Here is a 10,580-nt window from a genome sequence, read left to right as displayed (position 1 = left end):
AGAGAGAATTTATTCATCATCTTAACTTTTATCATCTTTCTATTATTTTATGATGTGGTATTAGATGATAGGTTTATAAATGAAATATAATAAATAATCTCTAATAATCTAATGACACATCATAAGATAATAGAAAGATGATGAAAATTAAGATGATGAGTAGCATTACTCGACACGAAAACATCTCTCTCAGAAACTTTTTCACAAAACATATTTTTGTTGTTTGGTTAAGTTGCATTTGGGCAATGAGGTATTATGTGAATAGTAGTGAAAAAATAATAATTAAATATTAAATAGTAATAAATTGTAAGTAAAAAATAATAATAAAATAATAAATACTAGTAAGAGAAATACTCAAAAAAAAAAAAAAAATACAACCACTGAGGGTGGCCATCACCATGTGGCCTGTGCGGCCTTCCAAGATCAGGCCACCCAAGGGATGACTTGTGAGGGTCCCTCAAACTCATTTTTTCTCCCAATTTTTTTTTTAAATATTAAGGATTTTTGAAAAGAAAGTTTACATACTTCAACAATCCAAATATATTTGAAGTAGGATTCGTGACTTTTACGAAAATTTATAAATTGTTCATCTCGACTTTCTTTCAGATATTTTCTTCATTTATTTAACTTTCAAGCATCCATGCCTTTCATCACCCAAGAGAAAAGGAAAAAACAATTCAAAAAAGGAAAAAAGACTTTTTTTTTTCAAGAAAAAAGTGGTAAGAAAAGAAAGTTTTAAATTTCCTGAAAATAATAGGATATAATCAAAACTAGATGGGCCTCCAAAAGCCCGGCCCAAGTCCAAATTGCCATTAGGTCACGGATGATTAGGGTTTCATACTTCACCCCCTATAAAAGAGATTCCGCCCTCCGTTTCCTCGCCTCCCTCTGCTTAGAGCAAACTAAGCAAGTCGAATCCTCAGCCGAGGCAGCAGCATCGTCCCCATCCCCTTCAGCGGCCATGGTAACGAAACTTTTGTCCCCCTTCTTCTCAACTTCATAGAAACGCTGTTCGTTCTCTGATCTTCGATTATCTGATAAAAAAAAAATTCTGTTTTTATTTGGTTTTTTCAGGTGAAGTATTCCAGAGAGCCTGACAACCCCACCAAGTGTAAGTATCCTTTTCATTTTACCTACTCGGTCTCTTGGTTTTTCTCGTTAGCTACCAATTTATTTTCTTTGTTTGCTTCTTCCGTTTTTGGATATGGTTTCAGCGTTTATCATTTCGGATCTAATAGTTTCCTTTTATGTTTGTATTTAATGCAGCCTGCAAGGCCAGGGGTAAGGACCTTAGGGTTCATTTCAAGGTACGTTCTAAGATCTGTCGCTGCCTTGTTATAATATATTTTTTGCAAGTTCAAGTCTGTACTTTAGTTGGATTATATTTAAGATGTGTGAGGTATTGTTCTATTTCCTTTATTTACTGTTGCTTTGTAATACCTGATGAAAAAAGCAGTGGCCTGTTGCCTATGTGAATGGGCCTCTCGTAAACGTCAGGGATATCATTCTCATTGTTATTGGGTGAACCTATGTTAGTTGTTTGTGACTGAAGGTTCAGTAAATGATGGGACATTTACTATTTGGTTGTTGTAGACTTTTGTATAATTATTCACTGGAATACAAGGTAGCCGTGGTGTCTTTTAAGATTGCATTTAAAGACCCAATGATACAAGCCAAGGTGAGGTCAGTTGCCTACAGGACAGCTCATCTGTAGGCATCAGATAACTCAGTCCAGTTCTAGTAAGCACACGGTTAATTTCGAACCCATTTCCGAACTCATTGATTGTCAATGTTTGACTGTGTGGCATGTCAATATGTCTTGGATAAAGCCTTATTTGTCTCCACTACCCGCCCTGCAAGCAAGGAAATAGTTTTGAGGAATAATTTTAGGTTTGTTATGAGGGAGAAAGCTTTTAAGTGACATACAGACACTCCAGCTTATCAGCTAAACCTCAGTTGCTGAAAATTAGAAGGAACTAGAAAACCAGTGCAGCTAACTCATCACAACATATGCTACTTGACAGGTGAGACTAACTGGCTTCTACTACTACTATCTAGAGATTATAGGGGCAGGTAACAAGCTCTATGTTCTCAGTAGATTTCTTAAAGCTCGCTCTTGTAACCATCCGAGCTTTAACTTCCTAAGAGATAATCTGCACTGCCTTTTCCTCCTGTTTCAGTTTATTATCAGCCTCAATGGAATTTGTGTGCCCCCAAATACGATTAGACGCAGTCTCTCCAAGCCAACGTGCATAAAGTAGCCCTCTCATTTGGACTAGGATCCTTTGGTAGTACATTCCTCTAAATTATTCTGCTGAATCCATCCACATTGGAAAAGTTTTGGATTTGTTAAAACTCTAAATGATGTTGAGGAGTAATTTTGGATAGTAGTAAGAGTAATGTGGTGATCTTAGGCACAAATTTTTGTGAAGGCTACAAAGGTGGCGAGATTTTGCAGATTTCAGGTCTATCTATATCTTGTGATTTTTTTTCTCCATTTTCTGGAACCTGATTAAAAAAGCAGTGCCTTTTTGTCTTTTGTGAAAAGGGCTCTCGTAAATGTCAGGAAAAATACTTGCATTGTTATTGGGTGAACCTCTGTAGTTGTTAGTGACTGAAGGTTCAGTAAATGATGCCACATATGTTTAACAGTTTTTCTCTGCGTGCCTATTTTTGGTCAATTAATGTAGTCTCTCTCCTTGTTCTGATTTTCTCTTTGAGCTGGTCCTTCTAATTCTACTTCTTTTGTAATTGAGAATTGACTGGTCCTTGTTTCCTTATATATTATATATATTATTGTTTATGGATATTAAACTTAAAATGTGGTTTCTATCTATAGAACACAAGGGAGACAGCTTTTGCAATCAGAAAGTTGCCATTGACCAAGGCTAAAAGGTATTTGGAGGATGTTCTGGTCCACAAACAAGCAATCCCCTTCCGACGCTTCTGTCGTGGTGTTGGACGGACTGCCCAAGCGAAGAATAGGCATTCAAATGGACAAGGGCGCTGGCCTGTGAAGTCTGCTAAATTCATCCTAGATTTGCTCAAGAATGCCGAGAGTAATGCTGAAGTATGTAACTTCTGGCCATTCCCTTTTTTATTGATTCATTCATCCCCAATTCCTAACTGACTCTGGTAAAATCTTCCAGGTTAAGGGTTTGGATGTGGATTCTCTCTATGTATCTCACGTTCAGGTGAACCAAGCTCAAAAGCAAAGGCGTCGTACCTACCGAGCTCATGGAAGGATCAATCGTATGTGCTGAAGACATGTTACACAATAGTTTGTCTTTCTTGGTTTGTTATGATAGTTGATTTTGCATCCTTTTATTTTTCTTGGCAGCCTATATGTCATCACCCTGCCATATCGAGTTGATCTTGTCTGAAAAGGAAGAACCTGTGAAGAAAGAGGTAATTCTTCATTATTGCAGCAACTATTGTCAGAAAAGTAGGAAATGTGGTGGAGAATGAAACATTGGTGATTGTATTTTGTTTCTGTTTTGCTTATTTACCATTGTTGGTTTGCAGCCCGAGACCCAGTTGGCAACTAGCAAGTCTAAGAAGTCTCAAGCTCTACGCAGTGGTGCTTCATCTTGAGTGACAGTTTTAGAACTGGCAATTGAAAATGAGTGCCCCGAATTTCTGGCTGGCTGCACGTTTTGCCTTTCGATGGAAGTTTTTTTTATGCTGTTATGTAGTTGATTTGGGTCGCATTTGTCTTATTTCAAATTATGGTTAGTTCAATCTTCAGTGATATTTTTGTTGGATATTTTTGGTTGGAAAGACTATTAATTCAAGAGTTCTATATACAAGTATTCTGAGATGCATAATGCCCAAAACTGCAATTAGTTTGATTAACATTTAGTCATTTCCGTGTACATAACATTCTCTTTTCTTGATTTTGACCCTGCTCCTTGATAATAATGATTTTACATCCTGAGTTAATTATCAAGGTGTGATGGACCTTTTCCTCTGTTAATGTTTTCCTTCTTTTTCTCGACCCGGTAGGAATAATTATTTTTTGAAGATCGTGTTTTTAACCTATTTGGGTTTTTTACTTTTTAACTCCCCTAGAATTCCTCGATGCTTCCCTTTCTGGGGAAGACTATTTATCGCTCGAGGACTGTTACATCTATAAAAAGAAATTATATAAAAATAATTTTACAATCTGACTTGGTTTTATCTGATCTGTTAAATTTACTTTACAATAACAGTAATTTTTTTATAATTTGATGAATTATATCAAAATCACATTAAATTATAAGATTATTTTTGTGTAATCTGACTAGAGTATTTTCCTTATCGATTACGTCAAAACGTTGCCCTCTGTTCCTCATTTTGACAATTGTCCTTTTAATGAGGTGTGGCAAGTGTTTTCTTGTTAAATTTATAGTTTGTTATTGCACACAAAATTACATTCCACTTTGAGATTACCGAGGGATATGAAAATTTGTTCAGTTTGCAAGTCACTGAACAAATTGTAAGTCACCTCGTAGAATGGAACTCCCCAGACATAAAACTGGAAGACAAGACATAAAATAAAGTAAGAGAAAGAGACTTAAATAGGAAGATAGGCAATAAAGAAGGATGAGGATTCATTTTCAAGATTTGAGGATCGTTCGAGAGAAGAAGATAACTAGAGAGAGCTTCAAATCGACTTTTGGGGGCTAAGTGATTGTAGGGAGTTGAGTGAAAAGTATTCGATCATGTTTATAGTAGATTTTACATCCAAGATTTATGGACGTAGGCTTCACGACCGAACTACGTCAACACCGTTTTCTTTACTCCTATCATTTATAATTGAAAAATGATATAAGAACAATTATACTACAAATTGTTTACAACTAAGTATAAAAAAATTATTATTTTATCTATTTAGAACTGTTGCAAGATTAAAAATTTCGAATTAAAGTAAAAATTATTAATATTTTAATATGTAGCAGTAGTTGAGTTGTAATATAGTTGGTGGTATATCGTTGTCCTTTATAATTAAAGCCAGCCATGAATGAATGCCCTAAATACACTACTACCAAAACCATCATTTGAGGCCAAAAAAGGCATCAACAAAATCTAATCAAAATAGTTGAACTTTATCATTTTAACATCACCTTCGTGTATGAGATGAAATGTAGAATCGGATTTCAAACTTTAATTGTACGAGTCGAAATTTACACACTCACGGTGTGTCCTGAAGATAAGAACGTTGCAATGAAAACAAAGAAACAGTTCATATAAACATTCAAATCTGTTAGAAAAATTGTACAAACAAGTAACAAAAGAAGGCAGCCATATCTCTCTTTTTTCTTGCTTTAATTCTTACTCAATCAGTTAAGGTCAGCCGTCAGCGTGAAAACGGTACAGGTGGAGGCAGTCAAAGCCAATGGTCAAGGCTTTGAAGCATTCAGAACACGAGTCCCACATCGATTGCGGAGATAGATGTGCGAGAGATAGCTGCGTATAAGTAGGGGAAGCATGCCCGATTCTTAACCATCTTTGCGCTTGGGGCAATGACGCAGCTAGTGAGGTTCTAACCGAGGCGCGTCTATTGCTGGTTGAAAACTATTTCCAAACCCCCTCTTCGGCCTGGGTTCAACCTTGGCCGTCGAGAATTTCTGGAAGGGCTCCCCTCGGGGTAAAGCTCTACATTACTAGTTCTTAAAACGTTCTGGTCTTTTTCCTCTGATGCGCTCTTCTTGCTTTGGACTTGCTGGTTGGGCTTAGGGCCTTTCGAAGCCACATACTTGTTTAGTCAAGAATTAGAGAAAAACCGGCCCAATACTTTCTCAGGCCCAGATATATCCGGTCCACCCTAGTTTTTATTGTTTAATCACAAAATTATTATTCGTTTTTATGTTCTTAAAATGATTTTATAATTTTATATTATTTTTAGATTTTGCCTTATATTTTTATGTTAGATTTTCTATGCGGCACGTCCCCATAGAAATGAGGGGTCTTCAATTTATTTCAAAAAAAAAAAAAAAAACAAATATGATGATCGAAACGATAAAATTGAAAATCTTGTGAGCAAAATGATAACTGATAAAATCTCAAAGGCTGAGTATGGGTACTTATAACTCAAATTCTTGTGCGTTTCTTTCTATCACAGCCAAAGAAATAGTGCATGCCGACGTGGGATGAGAGAGACTACTTGAAAATCATGAGTCAAGCTGTAACAATTTACAATAATTATAAGTACTTTTGAAAGAAATCGAAAAGGTAATTTATAGATATTAACTTAATTATCTTCTCACAACTGTTTTATGATGAGAAATGCTTTAACTATAAATAATTTTAGAAAAATAAATTTATAAATTAATGCGATTTGATATTATAAGTGAAATTGTAAAGTTTTTTTATTTTTATTATAGAGTAGATCTAATGTATCATATAAAATCATGTTAATTTTTTATTTGATAGAATGCCCTTGTCCAGACGCCGGGGGTGGATTGGTCACCACGATCGCCCACCCCACCCCACCCACTATTCACCCACATGGAAAACATCAAAACAATCTAAAACAACCAAAACAAATCCAAATCCAAGATAAACCTTGGCAAACCCACAACCATTTGCGCTTGAAGAATGAGGGGAATTGTAACACACCGCAGGGGTTAAAATAAAATAATACTAATTTGCTCTTTTCGAGGAGAGCTCTACAAAGAAAATGGAAAAGAAATTGAGAGAAAGTGAGGGAAAGATAAGAAAACTTTCAATAACATTTCAGATGATTTTCATAGAGCTCCTTGGCTCCTTATAGTCTGCAGATTTCCACTCACCTATGGGCCTAGACTAATAATATAATAAAATTGAAATGATAACTACACTAAGGGCCTAAGTCCATTAATTATTACAACCAACACCCCAGTAAAATAGTCTTAAGGCCTAACACATAAGGGTAAAAGAAGTAAAAGGATAAATGCAGTGCATGGCTTGGATCGGGCCCAAGTTAATTGGCTTGTTAAATTGCCGTCCCCTTCAAAGAACCTTGTCCTCAAGGTTGGAAGCACCGATGCAACTCTACGAGTCCTTGTAATAGACTTTCCAATATATGATTCCACAATCCCCAAATGAAATCCTCCCTCTTACTCTATTGCATCAAGAATCAGCTTGATCGTCTCATCAGCAGCCTTGTAAGGCACAATGGTAACATTACTATCACCAATGGGCTTCAGCTTATCACTACACGAGGCTACCATCAAACATAAGTTATTTCCATAACAACCCATCATGAAATACATGCGGCCACCACTAGGGTCAAAATGAGGATGCTATTTTTCCTTAATTTTTCACACTTTTCTTCTTTAGTCCCTTTCAGTCCCGGTGTAATTAGTTTTCGGATAAAATGTGAGGGTGCACGATTACAATGTAATCGACTAAGTGACTCCAAAGATTTGATTCTATTACTCCACTGGCTGCAAGGTACTTGCAGAGGAACACGTTTAGTTGATCTAAATGATTTTCTAACAAGTACTCTTGCTCTGGGTACTTGAATGCATGAGCCCAATAAATCTTCATATCCACCAATAATTTTCCAAGAAGATTTCAGACCATGGAGGGCATTACTATTATTACATTCTGCCATAAACTTTACCACCACCATTATTAGCGACATTGATAAGAACGCACCAAGAAATACACCCTCAGTTAAGTTTTTTCCACATATTAGAATGGACCAAAAATCACCTGAACTACCACATTTAGCCTTCACTAACATTTTCGCAAACGAGTGAGGCGCAATTACTGCCTCTTTCAATTCCATTTTTATAATCTGGTCATGTATGCATGTTCTAATTTGCAGAGCCTTTTTAGGCATATCATCAAACAATTGAGAGATAAAAAGTTTCTTACCCATATGCAGGAGATTTGTAATTGCTTTCTCGACATGCCCCCTGTTATACACGAGGTTTTGCTCTCCCTCCATCCTCTGTCTATGGCATTCCTCATAGCCTCGCTTCGATGCGACCACCAACTCGAGCGACCAAAACAGGTTCGCATTACTCAACTCTTTCACAACTTCTGCACCAACCACCCAACTCACTACCAACTTGCCTACCCATTTAGCAAACTTGCAAATGACGTCATCGAGATGGAGACAGGCGTGGTCGGAAGAGCAGCTAAGACAAAGGACAAGGACCTTTATTTTTGGGACTGGCACGAAACCATGACTGAAATCGCTTGTAAATAGTGCTTCACTTTTGCAAGATGCAGAATCAGAGGCGCATTGGCAAGAAACAACTTTCTCGACCCTAACACAAGTACTACACCCGTTACTCTCATTCTTCCTAGATTTTAAAGAAATTAGAACCTTGAGTATCAAAAGCAATACCCAGTTTTTTTTCCAATAACAAATCCTAATCGTAGGCGAGCAAATTCGGGATTACCATACAACACCGCAACAGAAGCACTAATTCTTCAAGAGCGTCGGCACACATAACTGTATCCGATTTAACATCATATAAATCCGACAAAAACCGCTTGAATCTCCCATCGAGTTCTTTGAACAAAATCTCATAAAGCTTCTATACGTCTCTGAAATCCATTTCCCATAGGAATGATGTTGTATCTCTCTTTCCCACAATAAGATGAGAAACTTCTAGTGCCTTTTGGGCTTCAGCAATCGAGAGCAACCTGAGGCGACTCTTGAGACCAAATAAATCCCTTTGAAACTCGTACGGGGTTAAATCAAAGAACTGAGTCACGCAGTAAGTGGCCGACGGGTCCAGACTCTGGTGGCGTCGAGAACTTAAACATAAGCTTCCAGAATTGCCTTCCAAAATTGTGTTGTAGGTCCAAGTAGTAGATGGAGCTAAACTGCCATGGCCGTCGTAAGGAGGTTGAGAATGGAAGATATGGCATTGAGACTGACGAGGTCGCTGCAAGCTAGGTTCATGCATCATTCCGTATCTCTTGTGAGTCGTGCCTTAGCTTCTGGTATTTTCTCTGGCCTTTTATCAAACACATTACATGCAGCTCTCACATTGATGATCTTTCGGCAATCAAGAAAATGGAAATGAAGAAAGACAAGGCAAAGAAAGGAAATAAACGAGAAAAAGATAGAAAGGAGTGGAAGAATAGTTGTTGGCCTTGAAAATATGTGTTTGTTTCTCAAGAAAGTGTAGGAAAAGAAATAAATATGAGGAATCTCCTTTCTCATATGCTCGAAAGTTGCTTGAGGAGATGAGGATTTTGATTTAAGGAAGTGAGAAGCTCGGTTTTGGGAGTTTGGGAATTGTTGGACCGTGGGTGAGTGAGTGACGCCTCCTAGCCATGGAGGATGCCAAACTAGACACTTTTGACGGAAGGGAACAAGAGGAGAAATAATTTCTGGAAAGTGATGGAAACGAAAGCCGGAGACGGGAATTTGAGTGTGAGAAAATTAATTTCAGAACTGTAAGAGAATTTCTGAGAAAAATGATATCGATGGGATGACCCCTGGCTTGTTCTTTCTTTTCCTCTTCCTGCAATGCATGGAGCTCTTGTTCCAGATAAGTGAACTCTTCATTAAGTTGTTCCTAAAATTTTCAAAGTTATTTTTGAAATTTTCGAATGTCTGTAAAATAACTTCATAATGTTGTTGCGACTGCTCGACCATCTCTTTAATTTTGAGTAATGATGAGATAATTTCGTCGATTTTCATGGATTGAAGTCGATGCTAAAGAAAGATTGTCTCTGAATACCACTTGTAACACACCTCAAGGGTTAAAATAAAATAATACTGATTTGCTTTCTTTGAGGGAGCTCCTCCAAGAAAATGGGAGAGAAATTGAGAGAAAGTGAAGAAAAGATAAGAGAAATTTCTATAACATTTCAAATGATTTTCGTAGAGCTCCCTAACTCCTTACATATATAGTCCACAGATTTCCACCCACCTATGGGCCTAGACTAATAACATAATAAAATTGAAATGAGAACTACACTAAGAGCTTAAGTCCATTAACTATTACAACCAACAAAAAGAAGTAATATGATAAAAGGATAAATGCAGTCCATGGCTTGGATTGGGCCCAAGTTAATTGGTTTGTTACAAGAATAAAAAGTGGTAGAGGAGAAGAAGAAGAGGAAGAGGGTGGCATTGCATCGGCGAGAGGGAGAGAGAGACAGAGACAGAGACGGGGGGATGAAATGAGAGTGAGAGAGCCAAAGAGGAAAGAGAGGGGAAAGAAAGAGATGGGGAGATGTGGAGTGAGGGTTAAGTTTTAAGTTTTCTTTTTTAAGAGAATAATGTTGTTTTATTAATGAATTTTAAAAAATATATATGTATATATATATATGTGGGTTGGGTTGGATGGACGGACGAAGTAAACCTTGGACATACTTGGCCTAGCCAGGGCCCTAACTCCACCTCAAAGCTTTGTGTGGGGCATCCCCGCACATCCCTTATTTGAGAATGGGGGCCCCAATCCAAGATAAGCAGATACTAGACGGGGTGGCGCCCTGCAACCTAGCCTTGTAGGCAAGGCTTTGGATATTGGTTGGAGCCATCGTTGCAACATCATCTAAATGCATCATAACATTTCCTAAATTACACACCTATTACATTAAATTAGAATCTTTTATAATATTTTTGTTGAGGACTTATATAT

The 10,580-nt window shown here is 37.3% G+C and overlaps 1 protein-coding gene and 3 non-coding genes across 4 annotated transcripts; all 4 read left to right on the top strand.

The window, feature by feature from the left end:
* The first annotated feature begins 808 nt into the window (after positions 1–808).
* On the top strand, positions 809–3,855 carry LOC108982519 (60S ribosomal protein L17-2-like). The gene is made up of 7 exons (XM_018953920.2): positions 809–964; positions 1,075–1,111; positions 1,267–1,307; positions 2,840–3,070; positions 3,150–3,252; positions 3,341–3,408; positions 3,526–3,855. Exons 1-7 carry the CDS (start codon positions 824–826, stop codon positions 3,592–3,594), a joined length of 690 nt encoding a protein of 229 aa, XP_018809465.1. The 5' UTR covers positions 809–823; the 3' UTR covers positions 3,595–3,855.
* Positions 1,447–1,575, top strand: LOC118344914. The gene has a single exon (XR_004798644.1). It is a non-coding gene; the product is annotated as a small nucleolar RNA snoR74 (small nucleolar RNA).
* On the top strand, positions 2,515–2,643 carry LOC118344915. Its single transcript, XR_004798645.1, has one exon. It is a non-coding gene; the product is annotated as a small nucleolar RNA snoR74 (small nucleolar RNA).
* A 1,631-nt stretch (positions 3,856–5,486) lies between the features above and the next one.
* On the top strand, positions 5,487–5,637 carry LOC118344922. Its single transcript, XR_004798651.1, has one exon. It is a non-coding gene; the product is annotated as a U4 spliceosomal RNA (small nuclear RNA).
* The last annotated feature ends 4,943 nt before the right edge of the window (positions 5,638–10,580 follow it).

The sequence above is a fragment of the Juglans regia genome, chromosome 16 (assembly GCF_001411555.2).
Source record: "Juglans regia cultivar Chandler chromosome 16, Walnut 2.0, whole genome shotgun sequence".
In the NCBI taxonomy this organism is placed as follows: Eukaryota; Viridiplantae; Streptophyta; class Magnoliopsida; order Fagales; family Juglandaceae; genus Juglans; species Juglans regia.
Note: the sequence above shows the minus strand (reverse complement) of the source record. Positions and strands in the feature narration are given on the sequence as shown.